The sequence below is a fragment of the Lampris incognitus genome, chromosome 14 (assembly GCF_029633865.1).
Source record: "Lampris incognitus isolate fLamInc1 chromosome 14, fLamInc1.hap2, whole genome shotgun sequence".
In the NCBI taxonomy this organism is placed as follows: domain Eukaryota; kingdom Metazoa; phylum Chordata; class Actinopteri; order Lampriformes; family Lampridae; genus Lampris; species Lampris incognitus.
The window spans coordinates 6,158,162-6,172,685 of record NC_079224.1 but is presented as its reverse complement, the minus strand read 5'-3'; the positions used below and the strand labels follow the sequence as shown (position 1 = coordinate 6,172,685).

Below are 14,524 nucleotides of genomic sequence, written 5' to 3'. Positions count from 1 at the left end.
TCGTTTCTTTTGTGTAGGGACGAGTACACAAGATGAAATGACAAATAAATCGTCCCTGATTACTGCTCTGTCTTGGACACGCGAGCCTGATATATTGGTGCTCACTGCATGCGGCTGCTTCAGGCCTGCCTGATATCGACTTGGATGAGAGTGACTTGGTTTCCTGAAATCTCTATAATGCGCATTGTTGTACTTCCCCTTCAGAAACGTTCAATTTGGGTGCAGTCTGGCGCGGAGACGGTCCATCAGTCAGCAGAACAGTCTGACCTTCCTACTGCACCAAGCTCGGCTAACACACTTACTGCAAAAACCTTGTTCACGATTAAAGCACCTGCAGTAGTAACCACCACATGGAAGGCCATAAGAATCATTTCAGTATCTGGTGTTAACTGTTACAAGACCAAAACAACTCTCACACTGTGTACTAGCAGTGTCCATGTATTATAACGTAAGTAGAAAATACGCTGTCACAATATCTCGAGGGAATGAAATGGTGTGAAAACAAACTATCGAAATATTTCAACCTCAGTCAGTCCTTTCTAAAGTAAAAATGGATTTTGATCACACCAAATTAGGGACATTTTTGTGTACATGTTCAATGACTGATGAAAACAAGCAGATGTGTGGAGAAGACAGGCTGAGAGTCTCACGGCCCTGGGTGTTGGCATCACAACACATCAGGCCGATAATAAAATATTGATCGGCCCTTCCAGGCCGGAACAGACCATCAAACACAGCAGACGGGCTGAGACGGAACCAAAGGCATCAGTCATTAAAATGATCCCATCATGACTCCGATCCCCGCTTCCCACAAGACAAACAGGAGTGACACGTTGCTCCTGGATGTACTGAACTGTGGAGAATTCTGGACAAATGTCTTTTATTTTCAAAACAAACCAGTAAACCAGCTCCCAGTGTGTGGAGCAGCCTATAACCCACCCTTCGGGAACTACACTTCCCCTATAACCCACCCTTCGAGAACTACACTTCCCCTATAACCCACCCTTCGGGAACTACACTTCCTCTATAACCCACCCTTCGGGAACTACACTTCCTCTATAACCCACCCTTCGGGAACTACACTTCCTCTATAACCCACCCTTCGGGAACTACACTTCCTCTATAACCCACCCTTCGGGAACTACACTTCCCCTATAACCCACCCTTCCGGGTACTACACTTCCTCTATAACCCACCCTTCGAGAACTACACTTCCTCTATAACCCACCCTTCGGGAACTACACTTCCTCTATAACCCACCCTTCGGGAACTACACTTCCTCTATAACCCACCCTTCGGGACTACACTTCCCCTATAACCCACCCTTCGGGAACTACACTTCCTCTATAACCCACCCATCAGGAACTACACTTTCTCTGTAACCCACCCTTCAGGAACTACACTTCCTCTATAACCCACCCATCAGGAGCTACACTTTCTCTGTAACCCACCCTTCAGGAACTACACTTTCTCTGTAACCCAGCCTTCAGGAACTGCACTTCCTCTGTAACTCACCCTTCAGGAACTGCACTTCCTCTGTAACCCACCCTTCAGGAACTACACTTCCTCTGTAACTCACCCTTCAGGAACTACACTTCCTCTGTAACCCACCCTTCAGGAACTACACTTCCTCTATAACTCACCCTTCAGGAACTACACTTCCTCTATAACCCACCCTTCGGGAACTACACTTCCTCTGTAACCCACCCTTCAGGAACTACACTTCCTCTGTAACCCACCCTTCAGGAACTACACTTCCTCTATAACCCACCCTTCAGGAACTACACTTCCTCTATAACCCACCCATCAGGAGCTACACTTTCTCTGTAACCCACCCTTCAGGAACTACACTTTCTCTGTAACCCAGCCTTCAGGAACTGCACTTCCTCTGTAACTCACCCTTCAGGAACTGCACTTCCTCTGTAACCCACCCTTCAGGAACTACACTTCCTCTGTAACTCACCCTTCAGGAACTACACTTCCTCTGTAACCCACCCTTCAGGAACTACACTTCCTCTATAACTCACCCTTCAGGAACTACACTTCCTCTATAACCCACCCTTCGGGAACTACACTTCCTCTGTAACCCACCCTTCAGGAACTACACTTCCTCTGTAACCCACCCTTCAGGAACTACACTTCCTCTATAACCCATCCTTCAGGAACTACACTTCCTCTCTGCTGCCACAGCAGAGGATGCAGCACATGCAGGCCTGTGGACACTTGATGGGCAGAAGTATGACAGATTGAACCACATGGCCTGAGAGAGAGAGAGAGAGAGAGAGAGAGAGAGAGAGAGAGAGAGAGAGAGAGAGAGAGAGAGAGAGAGAGAGAGAGAGAGAGAGATCCTTTATGTATTCCCGGGGGGCAATTCTGTATCTGCATTTACCCCATCCTAGCTGTGTAGCTACCAGCAGTGGGCAGCCACTAGTGCAGTGCAGTGGGACCAACTCCAGTTCGTTTTGCCATGCCTTGCTCAGGGGCACAGACAGGAGTGTTAACCCTAACACGCATGTCTTTTTGATGGTGAAGGAAACCGAAGCACCCGGAGGAAACCCACCGCAGACACAGGGAGAACATGCAAACTCCACACAGAGGACGGCCTGGGATGACCCCCAAGGTTGGACAACACGGGGGTTCGAAACCAGGACCTTCTTGTGTGAGGCGACAGTGCTAACTACTTGGCCACCGTGCAACCGTTACAGCAGTGTGCAGTAATAACAGTAGTAACACTAGCTTTATGCATAAATATTAATTAAACTGTTTTAACATTTAAGTGAAACACGTTTGAATTAATAAATTCAGCGGTATTCACCTCCTAAGTGAAAGAAGGATAATTCATTAAGGAGTTTAAGAATATAACATTTACAGAGGAATTAACAATAACAAGTAAAAATAAGTAACAGTAATGAATTCGGAGTCATAGTTCATATTAATACGTGTTTTATTCTGTAGCAGTATGTTCAGTCTTCTTCAGACAGTCGCTCTGAAAGTGACCGTCCTCCTTCTTGTCTCCTGCTAATCTCAGCACAGTTGGGTTTGTTTCGACTGCCCGGATGACGAGTACCTCAAATACTGGAACTAAAACTTGAGCCGTTTGATGACTGACGCAACGGATAACGACGCACGACACACGCAGCATGGCAGACCCAGCAGGCTGAAGTGACAGGCGTTATTATCTTTCCACCTGCAATTTGTGAACATCCTCCCCTACTCTGCCTCTGATTGGCTAACCTTAACCCCGCGCTAACCAACATAACCAACGGAGGCATCGAGTACTAGCTAGTGACATGCAGAGTAGGGCGGCTCTTCGCGAAATGTAGGTGGAAAAAATAAGGCAAGTGACAGCAAACCAGCAGCTTTCTCCAGCACAGTCGCTGCTCCACCCCCTCTGCTGATCCGGGGAGGGCTGCAGACTACCACATGCCTCCTCCCGTACATGTGGAGTTGCCAGCCGTTTCTTTTCACCTGACAGTGAGGAGTTTCACCAGGGGGACGTAGACCGTGGGAGGACCACGCCCTTCCTCCCAGTTCCCCCTCCCCCCTGAACAGGCACCCCAACCAACTAGAGGAGGCGCTAGTGCAGCGACCAGGAGACATACCCACATCCGGCTTCCCACCGGCAGACACGGCCAACTGTGTCTGTAGGGACGCCCGACCAAGCTGGAGGCAACACGGGGATTCGAACCAGCGATCCCTGTGTTGGTAGGCAACGGAATAGACGGCCACGCCACCTGGACGGCCTTACCGGCCAGAGTTGCGGATGGTCTCCATAATTTACTCACCAAAGAGAAAATTTACCCGGATTTCGCAACTGGCAAGTATTAGTTTTGGACCCTGATTTGCCAAGCTGGAAACAGCTTGGCAAATCATTTCATCTGACATGCAGTCACAACATGTTATTAATATTGGCTGGCTCACATGTCCTGGTGCCCCAGTAACCCCAAACTAAACTACAGCATGTGCTGTTCATAAATAATAATGGGGAGCGGTACCACAATGTCTTTAGTTAGTACTGCTGACCTGCTTTATAACAAGTTAAACAATCTCATCCCATTGGAGGGCGTCCTCCACTTGTTTTAATAAAAGCTAGAACAAATGACTAATAAAACAGGTTTTTTTGTTTTTGCAGCATGACTCACTTGTTGTGAGGTAGTGTTGGGTGGCACGGGGCTGAGAGAAGGGAGGGGGGGCTTGGCCGAGGGCAGGCCGAGCCGCTGTCCCGTGTCCAGGGGTGAGGAAAGTGAGCAGGATCGGCAGCGAGAATCCAGGCGCTCCGGTCCGGAGGCGCTCTGCTGGGCCTCCTGGGGGAACAGAGGCTGACTGGCAGCCTGGGTAGGGGTGGTGGGTGAAGAGGAGAGTCCCGATGCTGCGGAGAGAAGGTCAATGATAAATTGCGAAAGGTCATCTCTTGTTTCTAATGCAATACAGAGACTGACACAGTCTGATGGGCTTCCTTGGCTGGGTTTCGGTGCCACTCGACCGTGACTATCATTACAGACCGTATCATGACTGTCACATGCTATTGGAACAAAGGCAGAGTCCATATCTGATCCGGCGGGGCCTCAGACAGACCCACTTACTGAGCAAAATAAATACAAACATGGCAGCAGTTGTCATGTTGACAGACCGGGTTGGAGCAGAACAGGAAACCTTACAGCTGAAGAGGAGCGAGACCTCCTGTCTGCCCTGTGTCACTACTTTGGACTATATCAGATGGTCACACTTGTCACCTGGCAGCTTCTGACTCTTGCATCAACCTACCCTCCATCACCTGACAACCTGCATCAACCCACCTTCATCACCCGATGATGCAACCTAGCAGCGCATGTCCACTGATGCCACAGCAGAACGCAACTAAATCACATAACCGAGTTGCGAAGCGATCAACAATAACTTCTTGGGAAGTATAAACAGGTCAGACATGCTGGCTGTCGTTACAGTTTTCTTTCTAGGCCTTTATCAGTAAGTAGGTCAAGTCTATTACAATTTAGTCCGTGAAGTTCAACAAATAATAGCACCATAAAACCAATTGGTTGCAGTTAATGGTCAGCTGTGTGTGAAGCAGGCAGTGTTCTGGCGGTGTCAGGTTGAGGGCGTGTGTCACATGACATCCCTCACATGTCCCAAAGCATCGGGCGTCACAGGCCTACGTAGGGAGACATGGGACACTCACGCTGCTGCAGCTCCTCCCTACTGACATATTTCCAAAGGCCAGACTGTGAGTGACATGGATGATGCCGGCACAAATGGTTCACAATGCCAGCCCGCTCCCACTGGGCGGCCTTCTCCCATATCGGCACAGGCATTATCATATCCGACACTGGACACTACAGTGTGACTCCGGTCCAGGACGTGGAGTCGTTACACAAAGGCAAGCGTGCCCAAATATGGTTGTAAAAATTCAAATGTAGACACAGAAAACGTGAACAGATCACATCCAGTTGTTCGCCCTGTTGTTTTACTGGCCACTTGTAAAATTTCATGAAACAAGCTGGAACAGTTTGTTCTTATTTCACAACAGAACATGTAACGCCTCAGTGCAAGTGTGTGAAATAAAGGCTTTGTTATCATCATTCAGCGATCCGAGAGTCGTCACTATATCCCAGCCAACATGCCGTTCACCAGCGGAGCCTCCAGCCGGCCTCATTTGATGCCCACATGAGGTAGAATTCAATTTGCTGAACCCAAATTGAGCTCGTTGTTTAAAATGTTGCAGTTTAGATACATTTACCCCCAACTGACCAAACAAGCATGAACTAGAGATATAATGGTATCTGGGAGCCATCACCTTAACTGCTCCCTTCACAGTTTTATAGCATAACCTTTGATATGGCATGTGGGATTTCCTGTTTCATAAAGGAGGCCTGGTGTCCAGAGCTGGTGAGCTGCTTCTCACTTCACTATCTCTTGACATTTAGCTGGCTTGTACCAGCTCTCTTTGGCCTGTGTCATTTCCAGCGTGTTGGCTTCTTATTTTAGCCAAGCTGCTGTGGCACATTCCTCAGGAGCAGATAACAGAAGGGCTGGGAGCCCCCGGCTCAGCCTGGTTAACAGGGAGCGGTTGACTTCACTGGAGAAACAGGAAATGGATGCCTTGTCAAAATGCCTCTTTCAATAACGTTGACTTTTTGACAGTCTTCACCATTTACATATAAAAACTTCTGGATCGCCACCTTGTCGTGGTGGAGAAGCTTGTGTGTACCAATGATCCCAAGAGCTACTATGCTGTCTGGAGCTTGGCTCCTGGTAGGGTCACCCAAGGCGGATAGGTCAAGCAGGAGGTTCCAGATGAAGCGCGATCCAACAAAGACGTCAACAGCAGAACTGGGGGAAGACAATGCCAGTGAAGGCTGCAACAGAGGGTGGTCCCCAATCGTCCTGGTTCTCCATGCCACTGGACTCTGGACACCCCCTGCCAAGGACCGTGTGGTGGCTGTAGGTGCATCAGCCACTCCATGTAAAAACCTGTCAGGTGCAGGCGTCCTCCTGCAAGGACCTAGAAGGAGGACAGTCATACTCGACCCCGAGTGACCCCCGATGATGATGATGATATAAGAACGCTTGACGAAGCACTCTAATAAACAAGACATATTAAATTATTGCACTACATAGTATTCTATGTTAAATGATCAAGAGACAGTAACTAGGAAGAGATAGTTAGGACAAGGCTGACATGGTTTAAGAATATGCAGTAATGTATGTGTGTCTAGTGTGTCTTTCTGCCTTTCTGTTGGTCTGCTGCACTACAATTCACAGCTGTGCTCATCTCCTGCCTCTAAAAAGCTTTCTGGGGTACACAGCGACGATATTTTGATGACGATGGTGTGCACTCCTGTGCACCCAAACTCCCAAGGAGTCACAGGGGTGTTGTCAGCCACATGGAGGAGAGATGACTCTGGGAACAACGTGATCCTTGCTGGCTGACGTCGGAGGAATAGCGGGGCCACCGAGGGCCTCAAGGGACACTCTGCACCAGCCGTCTCAGGCCAGCTGTGTAACATGATGAATCACCAGCGTGAATGGATATGTTTGCATATGTAGCATACTAGTCTGAGCCGGTCTGTATGCATCTTGTCGGTATTAAGCAACGAGCAACACGACACACATTGACCCCAATTGATACCAAAGGCACCAAACCAATTTACAAAACAGACAATAAAACTACCGTGTACTAAAAGGAAGAAACTCTCAAGCACCAACAGCAACGGCACTCTCCCATCAGCATGCAAACTAATGCAAAGACAGCAAATAAGATGAGCAGCGAGAGTTTAAAGCCTCGTATGAAGTTTTGCTCAGAGGCACAGTCGCTCTGAGGGACAAGTACAAACATTTCTCATATGCGTGCTAATCTGACATATGTGTGTTAATATGACAGGGATACAATGAAACTGAAAATTAATGAAGCGAGGGCTAACTGTATGTGCTGCTTTGTGTCACAGAGGCCCTGTGATAACATTATTGTCATTGTCAGGGACGCAGGGCTCAAGATCACACAACTCTTTCATTGCATTAAACACACAACCGGTGAAAATGCATATCCGTGAAAGCTAAGATGACGGCTTTGTGTTCAACTGGCCAAGTATTCCTCCTGTTTGGCTGCACTGTAGCTGCAGTGTGTAGCAGTTCAGTGTGTAGCTGCAGTGTATAGCAGCAGTGTTTAGCTGCAGTGCGTAGCTGCAGTGTGTAGCAGTGCAGTGTGTAACTGCAGTGTATAGCTGCAGTGTATAGTAGTTCAGTGTGTAGTTGCAGTGTGTAGCTGCAGTGTGTAGCCGCAGTGTATAGCCGCAGTGTATAGTTGCAGTGTGTAGTTGCAGTGTGTAGCTGCAGTGTGTAGCAGTGCAGTGTGTAACCGCAGTGTATAGTAGTTCAGTGTGTAGCTGCAGTGTGTAGCCGCAGTGTGTAGCCGCAGTGTGTAGCCGCAGTGTGTAGCTGCAATGTGTAGCTCCAGTGTGTAGCAGTTCAGTGCATAGCCGCAGTGCGTAGCTGCAGTGTGTAGCCGCAGTGTGTAGCAGTTCAGTGTGTAGCCGCAGTGTGTAGCAGTTCAGTGTATAGCCGCAGTGTGTAGCAGTTCAGTGTATAGCCGCAGTGTGTAGCAGCAGTGTGTAGCAGTTCAGTGTATAGCCGCAGTGTGTGGCTGCACTGTGTAGCCACAGTGTGTAGCAGCTGATGCAATAACAAGTGCAAAAAGCAGCTGCACGCTGTGTAAATACAATGCAACACAATAAATATAGCAACGCAGCAGAGTAATGTATTCCACATACCATGTTTTAAGGTCAAACTAAAGAGACGACGATACAAAGTGGACTGCAGGACAGGAGGTCCAATAGAACTCAAACGCAGGGACCGGCTGCGTGTGTGGGCTTGTGTGAAGGGGGCTGTCTGGGGAACAAAGCTGGAATCGACACGGCCGTATGAAAGCGGGTTTTACAAACAGTCCCAGGATGTGAAATCCGGGAAAATACGAGGATTTCAGGCGGAGGAGGCCTGAGTCAGCACATCGTACACTGCACCAAGCCTCCGTGACCAACTCTACAGCTGCTGCCAGCACATACGGGCTTAAATCATCCTGTCAGGGCCCTGGCCCGGTCCCCTACTCAGCACAACCCGGGCCGTGTCTAAATCAGAGAGTGGGAAGTTCATGGTCCTGACAACATACAACATGGACAGAAGTGACAGCAGCGCACACGTCCATTATTTGTACCCGCCTGACAATATACAGCAATGCCTTATGGGTGTTATGACTTACACTTTTATTTTGAATTCTATTGTTTTTTTTTCTCTTCACTTGTTCTGGTCTACCGGGGGGACGGGGGACGGAATACTATGGGAAGGACGGCCCCCACAAATAAAACAAATCACCCCTCAAACACAGTGTTCTGTGTGAAGTGACTGTCCCGTGTCAGGCTAAAATGCCGGCCGTCTATAATTAAGCTTGACATTTTCAAAATGGAGCAACTATTCCTCAAGAAATGAGTGATAAGGGCCAAACATAACAACAGAGGATCAACACGCTAACGAGCACGGTGACGACAGCTTGTACTAGTGACAGGAGAACTTCTTAAGCACCGTTTCTCCTGTCCCAGCGGTAGGATCTGATCTAGCTGCAGGTCCTTGCAGAAGGTCTACCGTCTCTGGCCGCAGGTACGCTGCTCACACACTGCTTCTCCTATGTGCCTTGTGCCCTTGCCCTGTGGGAGTAGGCTTTGCATGCTTTTGTGTAAATTTAGACCAACCACGACCCCGAGACTTATCGAGGGGCCTGAGGACACAACCTGACAACACTCAGCAACTACAGATGAAGACTGCCAGGCATGTTATACCCTGGCTCCACGTTCAACACATTACTTGTAGGGAGTATAAACTTAATGACGGTGATCATCAACTGGGATTGTTGTATAACAGCATAACGTCGTCTATCTGCACTAGATGTCACACATTCCACACCTAAACTGTTGAGGTGGACACATGGAGGATTTACATTTACTACACCGGTACTGACAAAGGTGAAAAGCACAAAACATTACCAGGCAGACAGGCCGGCTCAGACTGAGGTCTCCCTCCTCCTTGCTCATCTTGCTCCTTGCGCTTCTTGCTCCTCCTCAGGCTGCCAAACCTCTTCATGGAGCACAGCGGGTGGCGGGTCCCAAAGCAGATTTGATCATGACCATCTGGGTCACAACAGAGGCACGGCGATGGCGAGAACAGTCAGCAAGAGAGCGCTACTCCATTTGTTCCACGGTTAAATAACACGGCGGCCCAGGAAATCCGACTTGAGAAGCGACTGAGTCAAAAGTACATTCTAACAAATACGAGTTCAACGATTTACACTTGCTACTCTCTGGCGTGTAGGATGAAGAGGGTCCTTCTGTCCACAGATGAAGAAGTTGGTCCCGTTCAGCAGACGGACAAAGGAACGCTTGTGTGATACTTTGGACTGAATCTGTCCATAAGAAAGAAAAAATATTCAAGGAAGTTGTTCAGTATGATTCAGACAGTCTTGTTGAAGCCCGGAGCCCTGGAGCAGGCCGGCCGTGACAGGGACAGGCAGTGTGAACAACAGTTTCTCAGTCAGAAGCCAAGTAAGCTTACCCAGACAAATTCCTCTGGATCTACGGAGCCCGGAGTCAGGGGCAACCGCTGCTCCCCATTTGTGGCCACTCGTACACTAAACAAAAAGATGCAGGGAGCGTGAAAGCTGGCGATCCCACACCTTCTCTGAGAAAAATCCCCCTCACAAGTGATGCATAGTCCATCCACCCGCAGAACGCCTCCTTCGCCCCGCTGACAGCGCTGCCTCCGCAGAAGTGGCGGTGGGGCTGCAAGTTGTCAGGTGCAGTTGTGGGTGGCTCGCCTTTAATATAGCCTGCATGCCTGCAGCCTGTAAAAGGAGGACCGCCTGTGAAGGCTACACCAACGACGGGCTCGGCTTCTGCAACCTCCCCGCCCCCTTCCCCCACCCTCCCCCTTTTCCCCACACAGTCAAATCAGCACAGGCACATCTGTCTCGCTCCGTCTCACGCTGTGGCTTACATTCGTTCACAGCCGCGCAGGCCGACCCTGCACATGGAAAGCCTGTGACACGGTAGCGAGGCGGCCTGAAGGGACTCGCACACAAAGCATCGCCTCCGAGCAGGGACGAAGCTCCAACACCACTGCATTGAGGGCACGACCTTTAAAACCGCTGAGGCCAGAACCCTGCAGCTGACAACGAGGGGGTCTCCCCTGGTCTGTCAGCTGAGCAGAAGGCTCCCCATTCATTTTTCTAAACAGAGGAGGCAGCTAGTGTCACCATCAATGGCCTCTCCACTCCATATCTGAACTGGTATGTTATGAACCTGCACCGCCCAGGCTGAGTAAGTGAGGTGCTGTCAGCTTCCAGCACCGTTTCCTAACGTAGGATACCTCTCCTCGCACCGTTTCCTAATGTAGGATACCTCTCCTCGCACCACTTCCTAACGTAGGATACCTCTCCTCGCACCGTTTCCTAACGTAGGATACCTCTCCTCGCACCGCTTCCTTACGTAGGATACCTCTCCTCGCACCGTTTCCTAACGTAGGATACCTCTCCTCGCACCGTTTCCTAACGTAGGATACCTCTCTTCGCACCGTTTCCTAACGTAGGATACCTCTCTTCGCACCGTTTCCTAACGTAGGATACTTCTCCTCGCACCGTTTCCTAATGTAGGATACTTCTCCTCGCACCGTTTCCTAACGTAGGATACCTCTCCTCGCACCGCTTCCTAACGTAGGATACCTCTCCTCGCACCGCTTCCTAACGTAGGATACCTCTCCTCGCACCGCTTCCTAACGTAGGATACCTCTCCTCGCACCGCTTCCTAACGTAGGATACCTCTCCTCGCACCGCTTCCTAACGTAGGATACCTCTCCTCGCACCGCTTCCTAACGTAGGATACCTCTCCTCGCACCGCTTCCTAATGTAGGATACCTCTCCTCGCACCGTTTCCTAACGTAGGATACCTCTCCTCGCACCGCTTCCTAACGTAGGATACCTCTCCTCGCACCGCTTCCTAATGTAGGATACCTCTCCTTGCACCGTTTCCTAACGTAGGATATCTCTCCTCGCACCGTTTCCTAACGTAGGATACTTCTCCTCGCACCGTTTCCTTAACATAGGATACCTCTCCTCGCACCGTTTCCTAACGTAGGATACTTCTCCTCGCACCGTTTCCTAACGTAGGATACCTCTCCTCGCACCGTTTCCTAACGTAGGATACTTCTCCTCGCACCGTTTCCTAACGTAGGATACCTCTCCTCGCACCGCTTCCTAATGTAGGATACCTCTCCTCGCACCGCTTCCTAACGTAGGATATCTCTCCTCGCACCGTTTCCTAACGTAGGATACTTCTCCTCGCACCGTTTCCTTAACATAGGATACCTCTCCTCGCACCGTTTCCTAACGTAGGATACCTCTCCTCGCACCGTTTCCTAACGTAGGATACCTCTCCTCGCACCGCTTCCTAACGTAGGATACCTCTCCTCGCACCGTTTCCTAACGTAGGATACCTCTCCTCGCACCGCTTCCTAACGTAGGATACCTCTCCTCGCACCGCTTCCTAACGTAGGATACCTCTCCTCGCACCGCTTCCTAACGTAGGATACCTCTCCTCGCACCGCTTCCTAACGTAGGATACCTCTCCTCGCACCGCTTCCTAACGTAGGATACCTCTCCTCGCACCGCTTCCTAATGTAGGATACCTCTCCTCGCACCGTTTCCTAACGTAGGATACCTCTCCTCGCACCGCTTCCTAACGTAGGATACCTCTCCTCGCACCGCTTCCTAATGTAGGATACCTCTCCTTGCACCGTTTCCTAACGTAGGATATCTCTCCTCGCACCGTTTCCTAACGTAGGATACTTCTCCTCGCACCGTTTCCTTAACATAGGATACCTCTCCTCGCACCGTTTCCTAACGTAGGATACTTCTCCTCGCACCGTTTCCTAACGTAGGATACCTCTCCTCGCACCGTTTCCTAACGTAGGATACTTCTCCTCGCACCGTTTCCTAACGTAGGATACCTCTACTCGCACCGCTTCCTAATGTAGGATACCTCTCCTCGCACCGCTTCCTAACGTAGGATATCTCTCCTCGCACCGTTTCCTAACGTAGGATACTTCTCCTCGCACCGTTTCCTTAACATAGGATACCTCTCCTCGCACCGTTTCCTAACGTAGGATACCTCTCCTCGCACCGTTTCCTAACGTAGGATACCTCTCCTCGCACCGTTTCCTAACATAGGATACCTCTCCTCGCACCGCTTCCTAACGTAGGATATCTCTCCTCGCACCGTTTCCTAACGTAGGATACTTCTCCTCGCACCGTTTCCTTAACATAGGATACCTCTCCTCGCACCGTTTCCTAACGTAGGATACCTCTCCTCGCACCGTTTCCTAACGTAGGATACCTCTCCTCGCACCGTTTCCTAACGTAGGATACCTCTCCTCGCACCGCTTCCTAACGTAGGATACCTCTCCTCGCACCGTTTCCTAACGTAGGATACCTCTCCTCGCACCGTTTCCTAACGTAGGATACCTCTCCTCGCACCGCTTCCTAACGTAGGATACCTCTCCTCGCACCGCTTCCTAACGTAGGATACCTCTCCTCGCACCACTTCCTAATGTAGGATACCTCTCCTCGCACCGTTTCCTAACGTAGGATACTTCTCCTCACACCGTTTCCTTAACATAGGATACCTCTCCTCGCACCGTTTCCTAACGTAGGATACTTCTCCTCGCACCGCTTCCTAATGTAGGATACTTCTCGCACCGCTTCCTAACGTAGGATACCTCTCCTCGCACCGTTTCCTAACGTAGGATACCTCTCCTCGCACCGCTTCCTAACGTAGGATACCTCTCCTCGCACCGCTTCCTAACGTAGGATACCTCTCCTCGCACCGCTTCCTAACGTAGGATACCTCTCCTCGCACCGCTTCCTAACGTAGGATACCTCTCCTCGCACCACTTCCTAACGTAGGATACCTCTCCTCGCACCGTTTCCTAACGTAGGATATCTCTCCTCGCACCGTTTCCTAACGTAGGATACCTCTCCTCGCACCGCTTCCTAACGTAGGATACCTCTCCTCGCACCGCTTCCTAACGTAGGATACCTCTCCTCGCACCGTTTCCTAACGTAGGATACCTCTCCTCGCACCGCTTCCTAACGTAGGATACCTCTCCTCGCACCGCTTCCTAACGTAGGATACCTCTGCTCGGCATTTTCCAGTTCTGGTCATGTTATTCCAGAGAGGTCTTTATTACTGAAGCCGCTACTCACCAGCAGGGGGTTAAACACTGCACGGCGGTGTTTTGTTCGGGTGGAGAAACATCCTTTAAGTCTTGTTTTAACAGCCTACCTTAAACCTCCTCACCCAGCGATTCTTCCCTTGTAAGGACCGTGCTCTCTGAACGAGGCAAATCACAACTGCTGAGGTCTTTTATTTACTGACAACACAGCCAGCAGTAGCAACAGACACACAGGCAGACACACAGGCAGACAGACAGACAGGCAGACAGACAGGCAGACAGACAGGCAGACAGACAGGCAGACAGACAGACAGGCAGACACACAGGCAGGCAGACAGACAGAGAGAATGAGAAAGAGAGAGGGAGCAATAAAGAGAAAATGAGAGCTAGACAGCGAGAGAGCAAGAGATAAAGAGAGACAATGAGAAAGATAAAGAGAACGACAGAGCGAGCGAGAAAGCAAGAGATAAAGACAGACAATGAGAAAGAGAGGGGGCGAGAGAGCGAAAGAGAGCAAGCGAGCGGAAGAGAGAGAGGGCAAGAGAGAGAGAGAGAGAGAGAGAGGACGAGCAAGAGAAAGAAAGAGAGGAGGAAAGAGAGTGAGCGAGACGGAGTGAGAGAGGAAGAGCGAGAAAGTGTGTGTGTGTGTGTGTGTGTGTGTGTGTGTGTGTGTGTGTGTGTGTGTGTGTGTGTGTGTGTGTGTGAATGAGCCTGTAAGGCTGTGGTCACTTCCAGATAAGGCCATGAAAGAGCGGTAGTT

General features: G+C 50.0%; 1 protein-coding gene across 1 annotated transcript in view; it reads right to left on the bottom strand.

Annotated features, from left to right (window-relative positions):
- Positions 1 to 14,524, bottom strand: part of LOC130123528 (5'-AMP-activated protein kinase subunit gamma-1-like) — a 44,015-nt gene that overhangs the window by 11,699 nt on the left and 17,792 nt on the right. The window contains exon 4 of the mRNA XM_056292719.1: positions 4,143 to 4,369. Coding sequence (XP_056148694.1) covers positions 4,143 to 4,369 — 227 coding nt within the window. The remainder of the gene's footprint in view (positions 1 to 4,142; positions 4,370 to 14,524) is intronic.